Source organism: Neofelis nebulosa, chromosome 7 (assembly GCF_028018385.1).
Source record: "Neofelis nebulosa isolate mNeoNeb1 chromosome 7, mNeoNeb1.pri, whole genome shotgun sequence".
Classification (NCBI taxonomy): Eukaryota; Metazoa; Chordata; class Mammalia; order Carnivora; family Felidae; genus Neofelis; species Neofelis nebulosa.
This window is the reverse complement of record NC_080788.1, coordinates 85,162,739-85,188,718: the sequence shown is the minus strand read 5'-3', so window position 1 is coordinate 85,188,718 and position 25,980 is coordinate 85,162,739. Positions and strand designations below refer to the sequence as shown.

Here is a 25,980-nt window from a genome sequence, read left to right as displayed (position 1 = left end):
ATAGGAGGGTTGAGACTGATGTCGAATATAGATATTGAGGAAAGGAATTACGAAGTTGAAGATATTCCTTGCATATTCACCTAGGACATCTTTCTCAGAAGAGCTCAGGGCAGCTATACTTCAAATACTTTTATTTTTTAAAAAAAATTTTTTTTTCAACGTTTTTTTTTATTTATTTTTGGGACAGAGAGAGACAGAACATGAACGGGGGAGGGGCAGAGAGAGAGGGAGACACAGAATCAGAAACAGGCTCCAGGCTCCGAGCCATCAGCCCAGAGCCTGACGCGGGGCTCGAACTCACGGACCGCGAGATCGTGACCTGGCTGAAGTCGGACGCTTAACCGACTGCGCCACCCAGGCGCCCCTCAAATACTTTTATTAACTGCTCCTTAGAGGTAAGGGATATAAAGTGTTTATATTTGTTAGATGGGTTAACTGAAGCATGAAGATAGGACTCATCAGCTCTTCAAATTTAGGATTCTCGTTATCCTCATTCTCAAAAATAAATTCCTGGAAAATTCTCAAAAATAAATTATTATTTCTGATCATGAGTAATATATCTTATTCCCTTATGCAATTTTAGCAGCTTGGGAAAGATTTGAAATGGTATTTTAGCTTATTTATAGATACAGTGTGAGATGGGTATACAAGAAAATTGGATATTATTGAATCCAAGGTAAAGAGCAATGTGGTCTAAAGAGACTGGACGAGGAGTCAAGAGGCCAAGATTTCAGTTCCTGAATTTAAGTTTCCTCAGCTGCAAAATGAGAGAAATAAGGGTTCCCAAAGGTTTCTTTCAGCAATTAGTAATTACTGTCATCAAACCACCTAAATAAAGCCTTTCTTGATCAGTCAATAGAAGACAGGAAAAGACAGGAAAAGCTCAACCTTTTTAAAAATACATATTTCATAGATTTGTTGTTTTTACATACATAAGCAAGTATGTTTCTCAAATATTAAGCTATGTCTTGAAGACATTAGACTAATATAACATTACGTCCTACCTAACTAGCATATTTACATTTTACATGTAAGTGGAGGCAATTTGTGTCTTCACCCAGAGGGGTAACTAATGGAGGGTAGGGGATTGCATCTTGAGACCCAGGAGGAAATGTTGGAGCAGAGCTTTCTGTTGTCTTTCAAATCATGCCCCGTGGATAACTTCATTTGGAACAGATCATGGGTCCTCCTACTATATTTTCTTCTAATGTTTTCTACTTCTCTTTTTGCATTGTATTACTCATGATCATTAGGACTCACACCATTCTTGTTTTCGTTGTCTTTACATCATCTCTTCCCTACAAGATTGTACATTTTTTTAAGGCCAGGTTACATTTATAGTGTATACTATAAGCTAGTGTCTTAGCACATAAGAAAAGCCTGATAAATATTTACTTAAATTGCTAAAAAATTAAATGATTTTAATTTCATTGTTTTCTTTTTTTCTATCTTTTTTAACGTGTACTTTAATTTTCATAGTCTCCTTTACAATATTTTCCATTTTTTTACACAAAATCTTATTTCATGACATTATTCTTAACTACTTCCCGAATATAGCAATAAGCTTTTCATTCTCAAAAGCCTAGAAATAGTAATTAATAAATAAAGTAGTAATTAATAAACTAGTAATTAATATAGATATCAAAATATGAAATAAGTACATTAGGTAAGCTTTCAGTAGTAAATGTGCAGGATAAATTTAAAAGGTATAATTTTGAGGTAATTTAGATAGGCTATCAATTTGATCAAGTATGATAAATACATCAAAACTAAACATGGGGGGCACCTGGGTGGCTCAGTTGGTTGAGTGTCAGACTCTTGGTCTCAGCTCAGGTTTTGATCTCAGGGTCTTGATCTCAGGGTCATGAGTTCAAGCCCCAAACTGGGCTCTGTGCTGGATGTGAAGCCTACTTAAGAAAACAAAAGACCCCCACTAAACTAATATGTTAATTATAACTTACTAAACTTACATTATTGTGAATTAACAATGAACAGCTATATAACATTTATTAAACATCACAAATCATTAAAATAAATCCTATGTATGTAATTCAGAGAACTGAGTTATATAGGATGATAGTATTGAAATCTGAGTATGGTAATAGGGAAATAGTATTTTGATAAAGTAGAATAAAATTTAACTTTTAAGTTAGTACTAAAAAGAATCCAATTGTTTAAAATTTTGTATTTAATAAAAATAAAATTGACATTTTTTATTGTGATTTTAAGAAAATTTTAACACTTTATCAAATAGACACCAACCAGGTGACATGTGCAAGTGTTGAATCATTATATTGTACACCTGAAACTAAAATTACACTGTGTTAACTTGAATTTACATAAAAACTTAAAAAACTTCGTGAGCTCTAAGAAATATAAATATTATACAGAGAAAATTTCCTGTTTTTAGCTTAACAGTTAAGTTGGGATTTTGAATTGTGAGAATGATGCTTCATTAACAGTTGTAAGTTTATCCGTCCTCCTCGTTCCCCCGTTGAAAGCCGTTGTGGGCTCTAAATTTTTCACCTGGAAAATTAAATACTTTCTAGGTAGGGAATAATAAATTGTCACTCAAGTACTTGTTGGAGGCCAGTTAAAATGTTTGAGTGCAAAATTTTTTGAAGACTTTATCCAGACTAAAGAATATATATATTTAGTACTGAGAACACTTCCAAGCCTCTGTGACTTCTATATTTGTACAGTAAGGTGCATTAATTTTATTAATGATTTTTAAAACACTCCAAGCATATTGTGTCTTTCACAAAATTTTATTTTGCTAGCTGCCATAAAAGTATCTTGAAAGAAGTTAAAAAATTATAACTCTTGCCATTTGAATAGATTCCTTACATTTTCTGCTCCAATGTACTCATGTACTTAATTTGAAGATATAAAGATGATCCTACATTGTTTCTATAACTATGATCATTTCACATTGCTGGTACTTAGTTATGTCCTTTGTTGAACGACTGTTCTTCAAACTTACTATCTTTTAGACTCATTCTTACATGTTAATCTGCAAATAAGCAAATGTCAAGGGCTGTAGCAAAAAAAGATGATTTAAAACAAAACTGGCAAACATTTGGAGTTATTTGTAGTTTCAAAAATTCTTTTTAATTCAAGAGTCACAAGTATTATGTGCATTAAAATTAGTTTCACAAGTGGAAATTTTGAATATGGGAAAGTTGCTTTCGGGTAAATTTCACTAGCAAATCCATAATCTTTAAAATTCTGTATGATTGAATTAAATGTTGATACTTTGCAAAATATTTTCAGCGGCGCATTACAAATACTACTTTCTAAAGGTGTGTTTTTTAGTTTTAAATATATGGTGGTCCCATAGGCATGATGACATTTTGTAACATATACCTTTTTGGTCTTTTCCTCTGATCTTTGACTGAATTGCCCTCTTTAAATATTAAAGAGAACTGCTGTCAAGAAAAGGTATTTTCTTTCCAAGAAGGATGGTTACACAAGCAAAATATTTTTTTAGACATGAAAATTCTAATATTGAAGAACATATCAAAATACTTTATATTTTTTATTTCTCATTTCTCTTCCCATCTTAAAATAAAAGTTAAATCTTAACTGGAATCCTTTGCCCACCGTGAAACCAAGCGACGGTGCCAGACTTGAAGATGAAGGCTTTACTTTGTTAGCCATGTGTTTATGAAATCCCAGCGCCTTCCCTAGATCTCTTGGCTGATAATCTCAAACATGGAGGATGCTTCTGATTCTACACAAGGGGTTGCTCCATTAATTAATAATGTAGCTCTCCCAGGCTCTCCGCCGTCTCTTCCTGTATCAGTGACAGGCTGTAAAAGTCATCGAGCAGCCAATAAAAAGGTAGAAGCGAGAAGTGAAAAGCTCCTCCCAAAAGCTCTTCCTCCTTCTGAGCCGAAAGTAGATCAGAAACTTCCCAGGAGCTCCGAGAGGCGGGGAAGTGGCGGTGGGACGCGATCCCCCGCGCGGAGCCAGGCCGTGGCAGCGAGACAAGCGGCGGCTGGCGGCGCGGCGCGGCCGGCGAAAGGCGACCCCCCGGGAGGACAGAGCCTCCCCTCGCTGCCCTTGTAGTTGAAAAGGTGGAGAGGTGGCAGTCGGCGTGCTCGCAGGTGAGGGGCTCCGTGTGGTCGCTCGCAAGCCGGCCGGCGCGGGCAGGGAAGTGTAAGCGAGCGGGGGAACAAAGCGGAGCGGCGCCGGGGTCCGCCCGCAGCGAGCTCCTCGCGGCGTCGGGCCGGCCGGCTGCGCGCCAAGCACGTTGCGAGCCCGGCGGCGGGCCGGGAGCCGGCGCTGGGGGAGGGGGCCGCCGCCGTCCCCGCACCGCCCGCCCGCGGCGGGGCGTGCGGCCCCATTGTGAGCCGGCCGCCGGGCGTGCGGAGGTGGGGCGCGCTGGGAGGGCAGAGGCGGCGGCTCGGCTTGCTCAGTACCCCAGGAGCTGCCGGAGCGACCTCGGCCCCGGTGGCAGCCGCGGCGCGTCAGTCACACAAAAGGCAGTCGAGCTCCCCCCCGGCGCGCGGACCGGCCCACGCCGCCGCCGAGCGCTCCCCACCTTACCGGCTTTCCTTTCCCTCCAATTTTGATAGGGAAGCGGGGCCGACGCGGGCGGCAGAGGGTCCGGGCGAGCCCGCCGGCGGACAGGAGATGCCGCTGCTACACCGAAAGCCGTTTGTGAGACAGAAGCCGCCCGCGGACCTGCGGCCGGACGAGGAAGTTTTCTACTGTAAAGTCACCAACGAGATCTTCCGCCACTACGAGTAAGGGCCGGGCCGGGCGCGGGGGGTGCGAGGGAGTGTGGGGACTCCCTCCCCAGCGTCCTTTTGTCTCTTCTTTTTCTCGCTTTGGGCTTCTGGCGGGGCGACTTGAAAGTGACGGCTGGCCGCGGGCCCGCGTTTCTCTGCCCACCCCCCGCCCAGCCCGACGGTGACTGCGCGGGGTTCCCGGGAGGCACGACCCGCCGTTGGCGCGCGTGGGGAGAGCGGGCCGGGGCCGAGAAGGCTGGAGTCCTCGGCCGGCGGTGGGGACCGCTTCCAGCCGCCGCTGCCGCCCGGCCGCCGGGCAGCGGAAACTCCCCGCGTCGCCCCTCCCCGCCTCGGCCACACGCGCACTCCGGGGCCAGTTCCGGGATCCCCGCCCGGCGGCCGAGGGGATCCCCGCTCGGGTCACCGGCACGGGGCCGCCGTCCCCCGGCCCCGGGGAGGGAATCCCCGCCCCCGGGGGCAGGAAACGGCCGGACTGGGCGTCGTTTCCCCGGTCGGGAGTGGAGACTGAACGTTGGAGCTAGCTGCCTAAAGGAGAGGACGGGAGGGAGGGAGCGGAGTTGAGACTCGGAGAGGGAGTGGGCTCCCCGGCGGGGCGGGGCGGGACACGAGGGGCTCCACCGGCGGGCTCTCGCCCGGTGAGGCTAGGCCTCGGAGCGTGCGACGCGAGCCGAGCGCTCTGTCACCGCCTCTTCTTGGTGACTAACTCCCGGCCCCGGAGAACTCAGCGTCTCCGCCCCCGGGAGACCTTGGTGAGGAAGAAGTCGGGTTCGGGCGGGGGCGGGGGGGCGGGGGGGAGAAAGACTGGGGGAGAGAGCCGGGCGCTGGGCACCCCTAGTTATCACTTTTTTTCGCGTAGCCCCGAGGGCGGAGGTGGGCGTTGGGGGAGGGGGTTAAGACAAGTTCAACTCCAGCCTCAGCCAGTCTCCTCTTTATCCCCCTGCGCATGTGGGCTGTCTGACATGTGCCACTCGCTATTGTTTTGATAAGAATCCGGAGCTGCTGCGTGTGTAGTTTCAACTCCTAAATCTTCAGTACCTCGCCCGGTTTATCCCAGGAGATCCCCTTGTCCTGTGACACCAAACACCCGGGGTGTTTTAGAGATGTGTGTTTAAAACAGGATCTCCAAGTGAGAACCTGAATTGGTCAGTCAATGAAGGAGCCTGATCCTCCCTTTTTCTTATGCTCCCTTTATTCTCTCCACTCAGAAGGAATCTCTTTGTGGCTTAGAAACCAAGTGTTATAGCAACCAAATAAATTGTGTGTAGGAGGCACCTTTTCGGAGTGGGGGCTTTGTGATCAAGGGAGGGCTTTAGGCAAAGTCTGCACCTGTCTGAGAAATGAGTAGTGAAGTTCGAAAAGTCAGTTCCTTTGAGCTTTTATTTTAAGTAAGGCTTCTCTTTTTTCTTCGGCTCCAGAGCAAGAGTCACACATGAACGTGTTATATCTAGAGAAGTTTTTCAGCAGACAGTACTTTTATATAGGAGTGTACATCTTAACTCAGCTCCTGTACAGACTTGTTTTGTTACTCAAATATTCACTCTTGTAACTACTTAAGTGAATTTGGATTAGGTAACTTGACAAGGATGATGTCTCTCTTCTTTCTTTCCTTTTTCTTTCTTTCCTTTTTTTTTTTCATTTTAAGTTAAAATCCTTGGTAATAATTCCCAATTAAAAACAATTGTACTTAAAAGTGCCAACAAAATGGAAAACCGGCTTAAGTTTCAAACTTTTCTCCCTTGATATGAGCAATCTTCTCTTTTTTAAGAAGCTTTTCTCACTTCAGAAGGGAGCATGACTATGGCTGTATCCTTTTTGAATTAAACTTTTTATATACTTTGGTTCTTGATGACTTACTATAATCATGGAGAAATCTGAAATGCTGAAATACATTTTTTGGTATCCCAAACCTACTACCTTCCACTATATAAGAACTGTGTCCTTTGTAGCCTTGTAACATTAACAGATTTTTCTAAATAGCTGATTTTTTGGTTTTTGTTTTCTCTGTGCTGAAGTGTTTGGGTTTTTGGAATTTATAAGCAGTTCAGGAGAGACCATTGGTTTTGGAGGAAAGATATTTAATAACATTTACCCTGAACAAAGCAGAGCTACTAGTGTTCTTAGGTATTAATCTTTGTGACTTTGAATTGGCAAAATTGGAAGAAGACTAACATTTAATTGTGTTACATTTTGTAATACTTTCTTTTAGATGATTACAGAGAGATCTTTCCAAAATTGCATTCATGGTGTATGGTATATGGTGATCCTTAGTATTATGATAATCTGACCCTTGGCGCAAGTCTGGAGAAGTAAACCTGTTTTCACTCATTCATTAAGCCACCAATTGGCTTATGTGAATTTGTTTGAAGATTATCCTTTAAGTGCATTAAATGAATATATTTGTCTTTTGTATTTGTGTAAAGACCACTATGCTCACCTATTTGCTCAGGTTTTTGATTTCTTAAGTATAACTTTTTCTGTTTTAATCAGTCTCAAAGAGAGTTTCTACACTTCCCTGCCCCCCCCCTTTTTTTTTTTTTGCAACACAATGCAAAGTAACTTTTCCCTCTGACTCTGGTTAGTAGAGGTTCCCAGTGACCTTTTAATTGTTAAATAGTTTTCTGTCTTCATCTTACTTGATAAAATAGTCTAATATTTTCTCCTTTGTCCTAGGCAGCAATGATCAACCCTCCATTTTATCTAGTGTAAGATCTATTATTGCATGCTAATACAATACATTTGTTGCCTCAAATTTTCTCTTTTCCTAGACCAAGAATTTTTTGAGTCAGGGACTGTGACCAGAATGGATCCTTAGCGATTATACAGTACAAACCCTTCTTTTTTTTTTTTTTTTTTGTTTGTTTGAACTACATGCTCTTTAACTAATTGCTAACTCTTGTTTGACCTGCTTTCCATAAGTAAAGAAGACTCATTAAAAATAGCACATTAACTGTAGGCAAATGATAAGCTAAGGTACAAAAGAATGAAACTGGACCATTGTTTTTGTGTTCTATACAAAAATAAACTCAAAATGAATTAAAGACTTGAAAGTAAGACCTGAAACCATAAAACTCCTAGAAGAAAGCTCCTAAGCAGTGAGCTCCTTGACATAGTTTTTGGCGATGATTTTTTTAAATCCAACACTGAAAGCAGAAGCAACAAGAGCAAATGTAAGTAAGTGGGACTATATCAAACTAAAAAGCTTCTGCACAGCAAAGGAAAACATCAAAAAGGTGACCTACTGAATGGGAGAAAGTATTTGCAAATTATATATCCAATAAGGGGCTAATTTTCAAATTATAAAGAACTCCTACAACTCAATAAGAAAAAAAAACCTGACTAAAAAATGGGCAGAATATCTGAATAAATAGTTTTCCAAAGGAGAGCTTCAGGTGGCTAACAGGTACATTAAAAGACACTATATACCCTTAATCAGGGAAATCAAATCAGAACCACAGTGAGATCCCACCTCAAACCTGTTAGAATGGCTATTATCAAAAAGACTAGCATCAACTAGACTATTGTCAACTAGACAGTTGCTGGATAGGATGTGGAGAAAACTGAACCCTTGTGCAGTTTGTAGAAATGCAAATTGGTGCAGCCACTATGGAAGACAGTATGAAAGTGCCTCAAAAACTTAAAAATAGAACTACCAAATGATCAACAACTCTTGTTTCTGCATATTTATCCAAATTTTAAAAACCCACTAATTTGGAAATCTATATGCACTCCCATGTTCGTTGCAGCATTGTGATAGCCAAGATATGGAAACAACCTAAGTGTTCATCAGTGGATGAATGGATAAAGAAATTGTGGTATATACACAATTGAATATTACTCAGTCATAAAAAGAATGAAATCTTGCCATTGAAGACAACATGGATTAACCTTGTTTAAGTGAAATAAGTCAGACCAATGACCTTTCTTATATGTGGAATCTAGAAAAAATAGGTTAAAAAAAAACTATGCGATACAGTGATACTGTAATAGCAATGTTATGGGACAGATGGTAGCTACACTTGTAGTGAATATAGCATAATGTATAAATTTGTCAAATCACTAAGTTGAACACTTGAAACTAATGTAACATTGTGTGTCAATTATACTTAAAAAAAAGATTTTATCCCCCCCAAACCACACACAAAAAAACCCAAAAAACAAAATAAAACTGAGCTTGTAGGCAAAGAACAGAATAAAGCATGTACTTCGGTTTATTAGATAAGGTAAAAATTTGTTCTGTAATTTGGTTAGCTGACAATTTTGTTTTTATTTTGGGCTGTGGATTGTTAAAAATGAAGCAGTCAGATCTGAATACTAGAAATTCTGGATTTGTAGGCTAGGAAGATGATTTGTTGTATTACCCAATGACTTAATCTCCTAAATAAAATCCTTTTTTTTTTTTTTTTTTTTTTTAAGCTATTTAGCCCCTTGGTATTGGAATGTGTTTACCATCTTTGAGTGAATTACACTTTTCATACAAAAAGTAGGAATCTCTTTGTCAGTGACAGACCAGCTTATGCTTCAACCTGGCTTTCCATTGAAAGGTGTTTAACTGGTTTATAAAGCACCCGATTTTCATGGTTCATCAGCTCATTTGTTAATTCAGTCCTTTCAGCAACCCTCTTTTACAGATGAGGAAACTGGATTTGGGATAAAGAGAGTAAGTCTAAGATCAGTGTCAAAAACCATGTATCTAACAGTTGGTGAGATTAGACTTTTCACTCCCCTAAGACTCTAGAGTTTATATTCTTATTTACTGTCTGCATGATACATATTAGGGAGAATTCTTCCTATTATTTGTTGAGCTTGCAGAAATGTGCAACAAGAACGTAGGGCCCTGCTTCGAATTCAAGCTTGCTGCCTACATCTTTCCATAGGCACCACTTTCTGTTGTCTGCTCAGACATTTGACTTCTTTGCCATATGCCCAGTGATTAAGCTTTAGATATTAAATGTATAGACTAGGATCCATTAGTTTACAGTGGGGGGAAGATGTCCATACAGACCAGCTATGCATGGAATCTGATTATTATCTGAAGGCCGTTTAGTGAGCATGGAGTCTTTTTTTTAAAAAATATTTTATTTATTTTTGAGAGAGAGACAGAGTGTGAGCAGGAGATGGTCAGAGAGAGAGGGAGACACAGAATCTTAAGTAGGCTCCAGGCTCTGAGCTGTCAACACAGAGCCTGATGCGGGGCTAGAACCCACAAACCATGAGATAATGACAGATAATGACCTGAGCTGAACTCGGACACTTAACTGACTGAGCCACGAAGGTGCCCCGTGAGCATGAAGTTTTTAAGGAAAGTTGGGTAATCTTCATAACTATTGTCTTCAAATTAGATTTTCAGCTCCCCTTTAGAAGTAAATCTGCTACATGTTCCAGATATTTGGGTCCAGGAGTCTTTTTTTTCTTAGATGGTAGAACAGATTCCTAAATGCTTTTCTTTTTGAGTTTTACTTTTTGTTTGTTTTTGAGAGAGAGAGAGAGAGAGAACGAGTGGGGGAGGGGCAGAAAGAGGGTGGGGGGACAGGATCAGAAGTGGATTCCACACTGACAGCAGCAAACCTGATATGGGACTCAAACCCACCATGAGATCATGACCTGAGCCAAAGTCGGATATTAAACTGACTGAGCCACCCAGGCTACCCTTGAGTTTTACTTTTCATCCACTTAGTAGGCTACCATGTTTTGTGTTAATACATTCTTTTTTCAGGCAGAATATGTCTATCAGTTACTGTGTAACAAGCCAACCTAAAACTTAGTGGTCCAAAATAATCGTCCATTTTATTTGCTCGCTATTCTGTGGATTGTCAGTGTGGTTTCTGCTGGTCTCTGTGCTCATTTAGCTATAGTCAGTTGAAGGTTAGGCTGAGGCTGGTTAGAGTAAGAGGTAGCCTTAGTCATAGGTCAGGGACCTCAGCTGGGATCGCTTTTCTTTCCTGTGTGTGTGTTTTCTCACTTCATTGAGATATAATTGACTAATAGAATTATAAGATATTTAAAGTGTACAATGTGATGATATATCAATACTGGGATGGCTTTTCTGACCATGTGGTCTTTCATCTTCAGAAGACTAACATGGGGGCGCCGGGGTGGCACACAGTCTGTTAAACATCAGACTCTTGGTTTCAGCTCAGGTCCTGATCTTGCAGTTTCAAGGGTTTGAGCCCCATGTTGGGCTCTGTGCTGACAGCACAGAGCCTGCTTGGGATTCATTCTCTCTCTCTCTCTCTCTCTCTCTCTCTCTCTCTCTCTCTCTCTCTCTTTCTCTCTCTCTCTCTTTCTTTCTTTCTCTCTCTTTCTCTCTCTCTCTTTCTCTCTTTCCTTCTCCCTCTCTCCCCTGTCCCCCACTTGCACTTTTTCTGTCTCTCTCAAAATAAATAAACTTGAAAAAATGTTTAAAAAATTAAAATAAAAAAAATAGACTAATATGGACTGCTTTAGGTGCTGGTCTCAGGGTTCCAACAGGGTGAGAGCAGAAGTCTCTCAGTGTCATTTCTGTATTATGTTGGTCAAAGCTAATCTCGAGGGGCTAGCCCAGATTAAAGAGGCGGTGAAATAAACTCCACCTCTTGTGAGAAACAAGTACCAAGTCATATTTCTAAGGAGGCTGCATACCTTCAACCCTCTTTGCAGACAGTCTACCACTGAGCAGCTGGTAAGATATTATGCTTGGGTCATCCTAATTGGGTTTTGGGAGTTCGTTGGTTATCTTTTTGCAGCTAATCCCTCTTCCTACCCTTACCAATGCCAAACCTTTTCTTCAAAGATTCTCAAGTCTTTTATTTGTTCTTCTGACATTGTTCCTCTATCACACTAGTTATTCTGTGTATTTTTCTAGGATCTCTTTGCAAATATGGTACCTGAGCAGTTAGAATTGATACTATTTATTGCATGTACATACAATATGCTGGGCAACCAGTATTATCTTATTATCGTATTTAATGTTCATATTAACTGTTCATGGAAGATATCCCCATTTTATAGAGGGGAACCAGGTTCAGTAAGGTTGTGTAACTTAGAGTCACATTCTGCAAGTGGTAAGCTGAGATTCAGACACTCTTCCTCTCCTTCACATTCATATGTGTGTACTTTTCTCTATCTAGATACACACAAAAATAAATGTGGAGTGCCAGTGGAGAGTACATTTGTTTATTACTCTTTGACACTATGCTTTGGAGAGTCTGGAGATATTGAGATAATTTGTCCCTCTAGTGAGAAATGAATGTATAACACAATGGCATAAATCACATATATGCTATGGAGCCAGTGTAATGGGAGCATAGAAAATGGAGCTGATAACAGCCTTCAAATAAGGAGAGAACATCTGAGTTGGGTCCTGAAAGATGGAACTATCAAGACACAGAATGGAGAAAAATGACATTTTTAGCAGAGGGTGCTCTAAAGATACTTTTTAAGCTAAGGAAACTATAAAAACTCTTAGAAGTGTGAAGTTGCAGTTCACGTAAAATTTGTCTTTTTCACATTCATTATTGTTAAGCTAGGACTTCTGTTAAGCTACCATAATGTTTCACTTTTGTTGATTTCTATTTAAGATTTTAGTCTCTAGATACAAAAAGCCTTTATTGCTGTTCCCCACCTTGGTGCATCAGCAGATTTCAGGAGTCTGCCTTATGTGTCATTATCTAAGTCTGAGGCAGTGCTAAGTAAACTGCAGAGTAATATTTCATTAAATGTTTTTTAAAAGTAAACATTATATTTTTAATTAATCTAATTTTTCCCCTGACCATTTGTGGATAAATGTAATAAATGTAATTTTCATCTAGCTGAATCATCTAGCTGATTTTTTTCTGTATAACATAAGGCATGTTAAGTCAGCCATGCCCAAGATCTCTTAATCTCCTGCTTTTGTAACCCTGTCAGTAGAAGAAATTAATACAACAATCTATCCTGTCTTAACAGTAGTTACTACTTTTCTAAGTTTATGATTTGTGCTTTTCCATCTCTTGTATATTGCATGCTGTTTAAGTCAGGAATTATGTTCGTTTTTAACCTGTGGCTGCATTGCTCAGCTATACTAATTATTTTTATGGACAGAGGAGTTTATGTCCTTTAGATCTTTTATGCAGTATTGTGCTGGGTCTTTCTTATGTCTAGTTGATACAGTTTTGTCCCTTAAGTAGAGTACACTTCGTGTTTACCTTTTCTAAATTATATTTGGCTTCTGGTTTTTATGTCACTTCATTCTTTTTGTTTTTATTTTTTATTTTTTTTTTAGTTTCAAGTTTTTATTTAAATTCCAGTTAGTTAACATACGGTGTAATATTGGTTTCTGGTGTAGAATTCAGTGATTCATCACTTACAACACCCAATGCTTGTCACAAGTGCTCTCCTTAATACCTATCACCTATTTAACCCATCCCCTGCCCACCTCCCTTCCAGCAATCCTCAGTTTATTCCCTAGAGTTAAGAGTGTGTTTTAGGGTTTGCCTATCTCTCTCTTTTCCTGCCTATGTTCATTTGCTTTGTTTCTTAAATTACACATATGAGTGAAATCATATGGTATTTGTCTTTCTCTGATTGACATATTTCATTTAGCATAATAGTCTCTAGTCCCATCCATGTCACTGCAAATGGCAAGATTTCATTCTTTTTGATGGCTAAGTAATATTCGTGTGTGTGTGTGTGTGTGTAATACATACATACTACCTCTTCTTTATCCATTCATCAGAGTCATTTGGGCTCTTTCCATAATTTGGCTTTTGTTGATAATCCTGCTATAAACATCTGGGTGTATGTATTCCTTCAAATCAGTATTTTTGGGGGCGCCTGGGTGGCGCAGTCGGTTAAGCGTCCGACTTCAGCCAGGTCACGATCTCGCCGTCCGTGAGTTCGAGCCCCGCGTCAGGCTCTGGGCTGATGGCTCGGAGCCTGGAGCCTGTTTCCGATTCTGTGTCTCCCTCTCTCTCTGCCCCTCCCCCGTTCATGCTCTGTCTCTCTCTGTCCCAAAAATAAATAAAAAATGTTGAAAAAAAAAAATTTAAAAAAAAAACAAATCAGTATTTTTGTATCCTTTAGGTATATACCTAGTAGTGTAATTCCTGGATCATAGGGTAGTCTATTTTTAACTTTTTGAGGAAACTCCATACTGTTTTCCAGAGTGGCTGTACCAGTTTACATTCCACCAACAGTGTAAGAGAGCTCCCCTTTCTCCACATCCTCACCAACATCTGTTGTTTTCTGTGTTATGAATTTTAGCCATTCTATATGTCACTTCATTCTTAATCTTATCCTACTAGATTTTTAGTTTTCCAAATAACCTTGTAAGTTTTAACAGTATGTTGCTCTTTGTTCCTTAGTTTGTTCACCATAGAATTGGTTGAATTTACATTAATTAGAGGTGTGTTCTTGCCAATAGTCGACCTGCTAACTCAGAAGCAAGTTTTCCTTAAGAAATAATGGAAAAGTCAAGGGGCATTAAGGAAGACACTTGTTGGGATGAGCACTGGGTGTTATATGCAGGGGATGAATCACTGGATTCTATTCCTGAAGTCATTATTGCACTGTATGCTAACTAACTTGGATGTAAATTAAAAAAAAAAAAAAATGTATGGGGACCAGAAGTAATCTGTGGAAAATTCTTCCCAACATTAGATGTACTATAAAAGTAAGCAGAGGATTTTGTTCTTATTAATGACTCGTCAGAATGAAAATGCTCTCTAGGCAGGAATTGTGCACTGAAGATGACTATAATTCTTTGTCACTCCTTCCAGTAAAAAAGAAGAAAGAAAGAAAGAAAGAAAGAAAGAAAGAAAGAAAGAAAGAAAAAGAGCAGAAGTCATCAAACTCTTAAAGGGCCAGATATAATCACATTTTAGGCTTTGTAGGTCATAGTGTCTGTTGTACCTATCCAATTCCATAGGAGTTAGTGACAAAGCAGTCATAGACAATACCTAAAGGTATGGGTGTGGTTGTGTTCCAGTAAAACTACAAAAACAGTTGGAAAGCTAGGTTTGGCCTCCAGGCGAGTAGTATGCTCTTCTCTGGTAAAGAAGATTGTTGAAGGAATGTACTAACGTACTAATAAATTGGAGACGTAATAATCTACATTTGCCTAAACATATTCATATAAAACAGGATTTTGTACTTTATAAATTTTTGCTCACAATGGAAAAATGTGCTTCCTATAAAATTTTCATGATTTTATGTTCTTATAGTATAGAAATTAAAGAGTCACTGTAACCTACCCCCAGGAGTTCACTATTATTAACAAAATCCTACATACTTGAATGTGTGAAAAATGAGTGAAGAGTGGAATTACAGCAGTGTGAAAAAGTGAAGGTGTAAAATGTCAGAGATGGTGCCATGCTGGTGCCATGCTGCTAAGGGGTGATGGATAGAGAGAAATAGCCCTTGGGCTTTTTTTTTTTTTTTTTTTTTTTTTTTTGCTTGCTTTAAAACGGCCACTGTGTAGTGTACTCGGTCTCCCTCTTCCTGAGTGTAGATCTTTGTGCACAACGGGACTGTAATATAACAACTTTGCAGAGTAGATAGACACAGGAACAACAAATAGTACAAACACTTTGCCAGAGGAGGTGGAAACCTGAGTATAGAAAGACAGCTGTATATATAACAATGGTTACTAACTATCCTATTTTTCTGCCTGGTAACAAGTTTAGTGGAGGTTTGTGGCACTTGTGCCATTGCTCTCTTTGGTATTTTGAACAATGTCAACTCATCTAAATAGTGTTTATCGCAGCTCAGTACCCTGTCTCCCTGACATGACACCAAATACCCCATGACCTACCAGATACCTAATCACTATAGCTAGAGCTGTGCTGTCCAACACAGGAGCCATTACTTGGCATGGGGGTTATTAAGAACTTGATAATCAGAATTAAGATGTGCAATAAAGGCACAATATATACTGGATTTTGAAGACTTAGTACAAAAAAAAAAGAATTTAAAATATTTACACATTGAAGAATTTAAAATTAATTACAGATTTGAAATAAAGCATTTGAGGATGTATTAGGTTAGATTAAATATATAAAATTAATTAATATATAAAAAGATTGTTTCTCTTTAAAATTTTTTAAATGCAACCCCTAGAAAATTTAAAATTATATGTGTGGCTAGCATTCTGTTTCTATTAGCTCTGGTTTGGAGACTAGTTAATGTAAGATACCTAGATTTGAAGTATGTTTTTCTTAGGTAGTGTTAAGTATGGTTTAAATTAATAAAAGTATACCTTACATACATCATGTGCTAATTGTACACATTCACAACAGGTGTGTTGTACACAACAGGTGTGTTGGCTTGGTAAGCTGAGTCTTACAGATATGTTTGTTCCAACAGGAAAAAGTTGACAACTTATATAAAGCTTTCTAAGTGAACTGTGGTTTTAGGAAGTAAAACTTAAGAGCTCTTTCAAGATCCATCCATTCGTTCATTTTGTTCTGCACCATTTATAACCACTTATTGGGTATATCTGTTGTCAATTTCTTAGCTAATAAATTAGTTATTTGGCATAGATTTTCTTGATTATGAGAACCAGATTACATTCATCTTTGTTCTCTCTGACATTTCTTTCTTCAACTCTACTTTTCCTTTACAACCTAACTTTTTAACACTATTTCCTCAAATCCGTTCTGGTATTTCTTGATCTTTTTTGCCTATCTCTCCTCCTTCCCTTCCTCTGAACTCCCAAAAGATATCTGCTTCTGTCTTTTAATCACTTTGTAATTTTAATTTTAATGGTCTATATCCATTATCTCCTCTACTAAAAGGTGCAGACTTCAAAAGAATCTTTTTTGTACTAAATTAAAATCATGTAACTTGATGTATGCAGGTAACCTCTTTAGATCCCATTTATATTAAGATAGGATTAGTTCTCTTTATTTCCATAGATTTCAATTTTGTTCTGCAGACGAATATACAAATGAAACCATGTTAATGGAATTACCTCAAATCTTGTTTGGAGATCAGACTACTAGGGATAACCTCTACAGATATACTAATCAGGAAGTAAACATATAGTAGTCTTAATACTTTTTAGAATGATGACAGAACGAAAAGGGAGATTTCAGGAAGGAGAAAAAGTTAGAGAATAGTGAATTGTATCAGTCACAAATAATTATTGAAAAGTACACCAAAGTATAGAGAGGGAAAAACATTTACTTGCATATTACCACTTAGAGGCAACCATTGTTACCCCTTTTACATATGTATAACCTTCTTTGTTCTAAAATGTGTTGATTATAAAAAAATAATACAAGTACATGCTTCTTATAAAAATTCAAACAATATAGAAATATTTAGAATAACAAATTTTCCTTTTCCTTCCTTTGCAGTCCCTCCCTTTCTCCATAATGAACATCTGTTTATAGTATTTGTATAAATACACATTTTTGTTATTCTGATTAATGTATATGAGATTGTGTTATTCAGTGATTTGGGTTTTTTCTACTTAACATACCTTAGAGATCCTTCCATATTATGGATCTCTCACATTTTAAAAGTGACTGATAGAATTTTTGAAAAGAAATGCTCATATTAAGAAATTCCAACAGTGCAGAAAAGCACTCAGTAGAATGGTCCCCCAGGCCCATCCCTACTCTGTAGTTCTTGCCTGGATTTTTGTAGAACATTCTAGAAGTCTTTTATGCTTCTTTAGGTTATCTTTCTTTGCCTGCCTGCCTGCATGCCTTCTTTCTTTTTGATGCAAGTGGGACCATATATATATATTTTTTTAGTAAGCTTTTACTTTCAAAAATATAGGTGGGGGGGCGGTGCCTAGGTGCCTCAGTCATTTGAGCATCCCACTTTGGCTCAAGTCATGATCTCAGGGTTTGTGAATTGGAACCCAATGGGCTCGCTGCTGTCAGCACAGAGCCCACTTCAGATCTTCTGTCCCCATCTCTCTTCACCCCTTTCCCACTCGTGCTCTCTCTCAAAAATAAATAAAACATTTTTAAAAACTTACAAAAATATAGGAGGGAATCAAACTGGAAAGTTTTTTTTTTTCTGGTAAACATGTTTTTTAAGAACTCTTCTCATACTCGTTAATGACTATGATTGTTCATTACATAAAGTACTGTAATTTACCTAACCTTTCTCATCATTAGATGTTTAGATTTGCCAGTTTTTCACTATTACGTTAAAGCTTTTAAAAGTTCATGGTTAAGTGCTTAAATTGTCTCTAGTGTTTTGGCTGCTTTGGAACAAACACCTTTAATATTAGAAGAAAAAAGAAAGATTGAGTTTATTTGCAGTTTACTCCCAATTTCAAAAGTGATGGAAATCAAAGTTCAGTTTTGGCTGAATGTACCTTTAAATTGCAAAATATAAATGTCTAGTTTAAATATACTTTTTCTTAGGTTTGTATTAATGTGTAAATTGACCAGTTACTAAACCCTTGTTCTATGATTCTCTGTAAAATTTTACAATGAAGGCATAATCCTTTATCAGCTTTTAATGTAAAACTTGTGAAATGATAGGTAATGAATGGATTTTTGTTTTTGTTTTTTAATCAGTGACTTTTTTGAACGAACCATTCTGTGCAACAGTCTTGTGTGGAGTTGTGCTGTGACGGGTAGACCTGGACTGACCTATCAGGAAGCACTTGAGTCAGAGAAAAAAGCAAGACAGAATCTTCAGAGTTTTCCAGAACCACTAATTATTCCAGTTTTATACTTGACCAACCTTACCCATCGTTCACGCTTACATGAAATTTGTGATGATATTTTTGCATATGTCAAGGATCGATATTTTGTTGAAGAAACTGTGGAAGTCATTAGGAACAATGGTGCAAGGTAAAGTACTTTTAATTTTTCCTTTTGATACCCATACATTCACATTACTCAAAATTCAGAATACACAAAAAGGTAAACTGAGGAAAACTTCCTGTCTTCTGTCCTCCCAGTACTCTCTTACCCTCCCCACATATAGCCCTAGTGTTAGCAGTTTCTTATATATTTTTCCAAAGCTAATTTTTACACAAACGACCAAAAACATGTGCTTGCCTAGGTACTTGTACACATATATGCGTAAGCACACACAATCTCCTGCCCCTTTTTAATACAAAAGGTAACATACTGTATACCTTTTTCATTTAAAATATCTTGAAGATCAGTCCATTGCTTTATGAAACAACTTTCTTCTCTTTTTTATTCACTGTATAAAATGTTCCATTATATGGAAGTTCCATCTTTATTTCAGAGTAAAAAAAACTTAGGGGCGCCTGGGTGGCTCAGTCGGTTAAGTGTCCGACTTCGCTCAGGTCATGATCTCATGGTCCGTGGGTTCGAGCCCCGCGTTGGGCTCTGGGCTGACAGCTCAGAGCCTGGAGCCTGTTTCGGATTCTGTGTCTCCCTCTTTCTCTGACCCTCCCCTATTCATGCTCGCTCGGTCTCGGTCTCTCTCTCTCTCTCTCTCTCTCTCTCTCTCTCTCTCTCTGTCTCAAAAATAAATAAATGTTAAAAAAAAAAAAAAAAACTTAAAGATCATCTACTTTGTCCACATTGTGTTACCTAATACTTAAAATATGCATGTATTTCTTCCTGAGTTTTAGTAAGCTCCTTTGATAATATGAGGATTGAGTTTTATACACTCCACTAAATGACATTATCTATGGCACTAAGTTAAAAATTATTGAATTATTGCTGCTTTCCTGAAGTCTTAAGCATTTGTGATTGTCTAGTCATTAATATTTATCATAGTAATCTTTATTTGCATTAAAACTTTTTATATTGGAATCATACATAGTTTTCTGTAACTTTATTTCTTTCCCCTAGTGTAACGTGTACAGGGTTTATCCACATTGTAGCATGTATCAGTATTTTATTTTTAATGATAAATTCTACCGTATGGATCTATCACATTTTGTCTGTTCATCAGTTGACAGATAGTTAGGTTGTTTGCACTTTTTGGCTATTCTAAATAATGCTCTTATAGGCATTCATGTACAAGTTTTTGTGTGAACATATGTTCTCAGTTCTCTCGGGGATACACCTAGAAGTAGAATTGCTAAGTCGGTATGGTAACTCTGTGTTTAGCATTTGAAGAACCTCCGCACTTCAAGAGCAACTGCATCATTTGACATTCCCACTACCAGTGTATCAGAGTTGCAGTTTCTCCACATCTTCACCAAGTCATATCTGTGCACAATCTGTTATTGTCCACCTCTTTTATTTTGCCATCCTAGTGGGTGTGGAATGGTATCTTGTGGCAGTTTTGATTTGCATTTCCCTAATGACTATGTTAAGCATTGTTTCATGTGCTTACTGATCATTTATGTGTCTTCTTTGGAGAAATGTCTGTTCTGGTTCTTTGCCCATTTTTAAATTCAGTTCTTTATCTTTTTTATTACTGAGTTGTAAGAGTTCTTTGTGTTTTTGGATACACGTCCTTTATGTGATTTGCAAATATTTGTTTCCATTCTAGGAGTTGTCTTTTCACTTTCTTGATGGTACCATTTGTAGTACCATCTCCCTTTGCTTTTAACTTTTGTTTCTACTTATTAATGACATAAACCTTTTGTTTCTGTCTCTGGTAGTACTTACTAGTGGTCTTCAAGACTGCTTCATCCTCTAGAATTAGAGTTACTGGAAAGAACATGCTGAGTTACAGAGAAATGGGACAGAGGCCATTCTTAGGTTGAGTTAATAAGTATAGGTATTCTGGATCTTTTCACCTCAGTATTCTTTTCTTCTTGTCTTGTTTACCTTTCAGTATTCCTCCCCTCTTTCTTGTTGCCTTTTATAAGTATAGATTAGGTGCTTCCCTAATCAACAAGACTTTCTGTTTTGAAATAAGCAATCAGCTAACAGATTCTTCTAGAAGATCTTTGTCATTGCTATGGCAGAATAGTAAAGAGAACAGCTGACTTCTTGACTGAGGGAAGGATTTAGCTCTTTATCTCCTCCATCCTGATTACCGCCCAGCTTGCCTACCAGTTGTACAGACATTTGTTCTCAGCTACTTCTTTAGAGCCTACAGAAGAAGTGAGAGTGTTATGGTGGTCTTATGTAAAGAACCCTAAACTAGGAGTCAGGTCTATTAACTTTAAATACCTGCCAGATGCTTTATGTACATATTATACCAGCAGATAAGACCTTATTGTTTCCATTTACAGATGAGGAAAACAGAGGTCCAAAGAAATCAAGTGATTTTTTTGTAATGTTTATCATACATATAATGATCTCCTGTGTACTTGCACTGTTCTAGATGCTGGAAATACAGCAGTGAACAAAACAGTCATGGAGCTTCCATTCCAGTCTTACAAGTAGTAAGTGGTAGGATTTAAATTGAGGTAGAACTGGGGTGCCTAACTGGCTCAGTCGGTAAAGACTGAGTGATTCTCCATCTCAGGATCATGAGTTCAGCCCTTGTGTTGGGCGTAGAGCCTACTGTAAAAAACATTTTTTTTTTTTAATTCAGATAGAACTGATTTATAAAATCACTGTAATTTCTTTCACTGGAACTGTATCATTGCCTCCTTGGTTTTGGATTCTGCCTTTTACTTGCTCTGAGCAAGTATTTTAAACTCTTCATGCTTTTGTCTTTTTTCATCTATTAAATGGACCCCTGCCCCTCCCAGGTTTGCCACACAGGATGAAATGATATAATGAATGCGAATTTTTTAAATCTGTATTACATAATGTTGCCATTTGATAGCAGTGTCTTATTAGTATTTGAATGTGCATATTGGGGACCGTGCAGTTTGGTGGGGGAAGGGGGGATTGTTTCATGAGAGGTATCCATAGTGGATGTGAGGCTACAATAATTGCCTGGGACACTGTAACCAGGAATCAAATTTCTCAGTTGTAGCTTTGAAAAGAAACCCCACAGTTAATTTCACTAAGAAAGACAGTTGTTTGGTTTTGAAGATAGCCATCCACGTTTGTACGTGGTCTTCTAAAAAATGCTACACAAGCTAATGCTAATTATCATTGTTTAGTGAAGCTTTGGGAGGATGGTGATCTAGAACTTAAGCATTTAAGTTAAGCATAAACCCATCTTCTCCACCCTACCCTGGAATTGGAAAATTAAATCAGGAAAAATAAGGTGAAAACCACACAACAAATACACATTTTAGATTTGTGAGTCATCTTTCAGTTGAAGGATAGAGCTAGAGTTTGAGAGAATCTGAAAAATTGAATCAATATAATTGTGTATTTGGTTGTCTTTTAAAATTAAAGTGGACTTTGGGCAACTTGTTTTCAGACATTTTATAAGTACAGTCAAGATATTCTAGGAGTTCACAGGAGTTTGAAGCAACAGATGTGAGGGGGTACCTCTAAAAAGTAGGTATATTGACAGTAAGAAGTGGCACCTGACAGGAAAGAAGGAGATGGAATAAACATAAACTACTAGCTAATGGTTAAGTATACTGGCCTGGCTTAGTATATTGTTTGGTAGCATTAGAAGGCATTGCAGAATTGAGAGTATACTAGCATTTATTGAACTTTTCCTGCATGCTAGGCAGTGTACCATATGCTTTCATTTTAATTCTCATGATATGGATAGGTGACCCCGAATTTTCCAAAAGTTATATGCTCCTTGGTATTTACTCAGAGGAGTTGAAAACCTTATGTCCACAAAGACCTACAGATGAATGTGTATAGCAGCTTTACTAATAACTTGCAAATTTTGAAAGCAACCAAAACGTCCTTTCCTAGGTGAATGGATGAACTGTGGTACATCCACATAATGGAGTATTGTTCAGTGCTAAAAAGAAATGAGCTATCAAGTCGTGAAAAGACCAGAAGGAACCTTAAATGACTATTACTGTGTAATAGAAACCAATCTGAAAAGGGTACATATGGTATAATTCTAACTTATGACCTAGAAAAGGCAAAACTGTGGATACAGTAAAATGATCAGTGGTTGCCCGTGACTGAGGTGGAGCTGGAGAGAGGTGAATAGGTGGTGCACAGCGGCTGTTTAAGTCAGTGAAAATAGTCTGTGTACTGTAATGATGGATACATGTCATATACATTTGTCCACCCATAGAATGTATAACACCAAGATTGAGCTCTAATGTAAGCTACAGACTTCAAATAAGAATGATGTGTCAGTGTAGATTCATCACTTGTAACAAATGTACCTCTGGTAGGGGGATGTTGATAATTGGAGAGGCTATGAATGTGGGGCAGCAAGGGGTATATGGGAAATCTCAATATCTTCCTCTCAGTTTTGCTGTGAATCTTAAAAACTTCTGTAAAAAACTAAAGTCTTTACATGAACTTTAAAAATTGTGTGCTCTGCCTATTAAGACTGAGCTTTATAATTTTTTTAAAAATCTGATTTTTCTCCCATAAAGATCCATATGTATCAGAGAAAATTATAAAAGGTGAAGGCCTAGAGTGCACTTCCCAAGTGCTCTTTCAGAGATAATCACTGTCAAAAATTAGTGCATAGTTTTCTTTTTCTCTATACTACACTTAATTAAAAAAAATATATCAGTCTGCTTTTTCACTTAGTAGTGGTTTAGATATTTTCTTAGATCAAAATACATAGATGTGCATCATTTCTTTTTTTTTTTTTTAATTTTTTTTTTCAACGTTTTTTATTTATTTTTGGGACAGAGAGAGGCAGAGCATGAACGGGGGAGGGGCAGAGAGAGAGGGAGACACAGAATCGGAAACAGGCTCCAGGCTCCGAGCCATCAGCCCAGAGCCTGACGCGGGGCTCGAACTCAAGGACCGCGAGATCGTGACCTGGCTGAAGTCGGACGCTTAACCGACTGCGCCACCCAGGCGCCCCGATGTGCATCATTTCTAATTGGTTTTGCATAAACTGGTTAAACTACTTGTTCCTAAAAAGCTATTCACTTTTTCTGAGGCTGGAGAAAGTTATTTCTTTGCTAGCCTTGTATGAATTTTCCCTTTGAAAATAATAAACTGTATTTTCTTCCAAATAATCTCTGACCTTTCACTGATAGATCTTTTTCCCTATGTAAATTAAATCAGTGGAAATAGCAAAATTGGAACTGTACCAAAGAGTTTCTTTTTGTTTTTTAATATTAAAAATAATTTATTGTTAAATTGGTTTCCATGCAACACCCAGTGCTCATCCCAACAGGTGCCCTCCTCAATGCCCATCACCCACTTTCCCCTCTCCCCCACCCCCCATCAACCCTCAGTTTGTTCTCAGTATTTAAGAGTCTCTTATGGTTTGCTTCCCTCCCTCTCTGTAACTCCCCCCCCACCATGGTCTTCTGTTAAGTTTCTCAGGATACACATATGAGTGAAAACATGGTATCTGTCTTTCTCTGCCTTATTTCACTTAGCACAATACCCTCCAGTTCCATCCACGTTGCTACAAATGGCCAGATTTCATTCTTTCTCATTGCCAAGTAGTATTTCATTGTATGTATAAACCACATCTTCTTTATCCATTCGTCAGTTGATGGACATTTAGACTCTTTCCATTATTTGGCTATTGTTGAAAGTGCTGCTATAAACATTGGGGTACATGTGCCCCTATGCATCAGCACTCCTGTATCCCTTGGGTAAATCCCTAGCAGTGGGTCATAGGCTAGATTTATTTTTAATTTTTTGAGGAACCTCCACACTGTTTTCCAGAAGAGTTTCATTTATAGCCAGATTTTCCCAAATATTATCCCCATACTACTTAGATTTAAAATTTACAAAGTGTTATCTGGTTAGGGAGCATAAGAGACTATTGTTCAGTATTATTTTTAGAACTGCTCTGTAAAATAAAGATCGCAGAATTCTTTTTAATCTGAGAAACTGATATTTGGCATTATAATACTGACCAACCAACTAAAACTTTAAACTGTATTTTTTTTTTTGAGTTTATTTATTTTGAGAGAGAAGGAGCATGCGTGTGCAAGGGGGAGGACCAGGGAGAGAGAGTGAGAGAGAGAATCCCAAGGAGGCTCCCTCTGCCCCCATCAGTGTGGAACCCAGCGTGGGGCTCAATCCTGTGAACCGAGAGATCATGACCTGAGCTGAAATCAAGAGTCAGACGCTTGAGAGTCAGGCACCCCAAGCTTTTTAACTGTATTAAAGTATATTTCCTATAGCTTTATAGCTGGAATGCTTTAAGTGCTTTAGTCATATGAAGTAAAAGAAAATTAGCATTAAAACCTATAATATAGAAAGTAGGTACTTCGTATTTATTAGAATTGGAAATGAGAAAATGAACTTTTATTTTATTTTTTTTTAACATTTATTTATTTTTGAAGGAGAGAGAGACGCAGGGTGAGCAGGGAGGGGCAGAGAGAGAAGGAGACACAGAATCCAAAGCAGGTTCCAGGCTCCGAGCTGTCAGCACAGAGCCCAACACGGGGCTCAAACTCATAAGCCATGAGATCATACCCTAGCTGAAGTCGTATGCTCAACCGACTGAGCCACCCAGGCGCCCCGAAAATGAACTTTTAAATCTTTGGGTTCTTTTTTTTTTTTTTATATTGCTAACCTAAATGGTATTAGTGAAGCAAAATTAATTAAACTGCATTAATATTGAGGACAAAGAGAAATACTAAATATATTGAGAAGGTAGAATGAACATAAAAGATATAAGTGAGGACCAAATCTAGTTATTTTTTAAATGTTTATTTATTTTTGAGAGAGAGCCCAAGCAGAGGAGAGGTGAGGTGGGGGCGGGGGGTGGGGGAACAGAGGATCCAAAGTGGGCTCTGCAGGCTTGAACTCCTGAACCATGAGATCATAACCTGAGCCAAAGTTGATGCTTAAGCAGCTGAGCCATTCAGACACCCCAGATTTAGTTATTTTTATTTAAGCATACATGTTTGGATGTCAGTGACTTGATCCAGGTGGGATTAATCAAAGAGAAGTTTTTGGGAACAGGTTATTTGACTAGAAATCTTTTGAAGGCAGAGAAAAATATAAATTAGTAGGAAAGGATTAAAGAAGGCTTCCTATTTAGATGCAAAGATAGTATAGAATTTTTAGCAACATGTATTGGTTAAATTCGTATCATAACTCTTTCAGAAAGTAGGCTTTCTATTGATCAGCTTACACTACTGATCTTTTTTTTTTTTTTTTTTTTTTAATTTTAATTTTAAGTAAGCTCCACGCCCAACATAGGGCTCAAACTCACAACTCTAAGATCAAGAGTCACATGCTCTAACAACTGAGACAGGCAGGTGCCCCACTATTGATCTTTTAAGGTCACAATTTCTGGTTTTCAGCCAAAGAGAGTCTTTAACAACATCCAAAAATTGTTTTCAATCTTTAGTTCTCAGTGACCCTAATATGTTGATGATATA

At 38.5% G+C, this 25,980-nt stretch overlaps 1 protein-coding gene across 4 annotated transcripts in view; it reads left to right on the top strand.

The window, feature by feature from the left end:
- Positions 1 to 3,970: 3,970 nt before the first annotated feature.
- BAZ1A (bromodomain adjacent to zinc finger domain 1A) overlaps positions 3,971 to 25,980 on the top strand; it is a 96,131-nt gene continuing 74,121 nt past the window's right edge. The window contains exons 1-3 of one of the 4 annotated variants that reach the window (XM_058738799.1): positions 3,971 to 4,109; positions 4,581 to 4,751; positions 18,254 to 18,532. In XM_058738799.1, coding sequence (XP_058594782.1) covers positions 4,639 to 4,751; positions 18,254 to 18,532 — 392 coding nt within the window. In that variant the 5' untranslated portion in view covers positions 3,971 to 4,109; positions 4,581 to 4,638. Of the gene's footprint in view, positions 4,110 to 4,405; positions 4,752 to 18,253; positions 18,533 to 25,980 lie in introns of those variants that run through there. The other 3 variants (XM_058738798.1, XM_058738797.1, XM_058738800.1) reach the window with 3 other exon arrangements.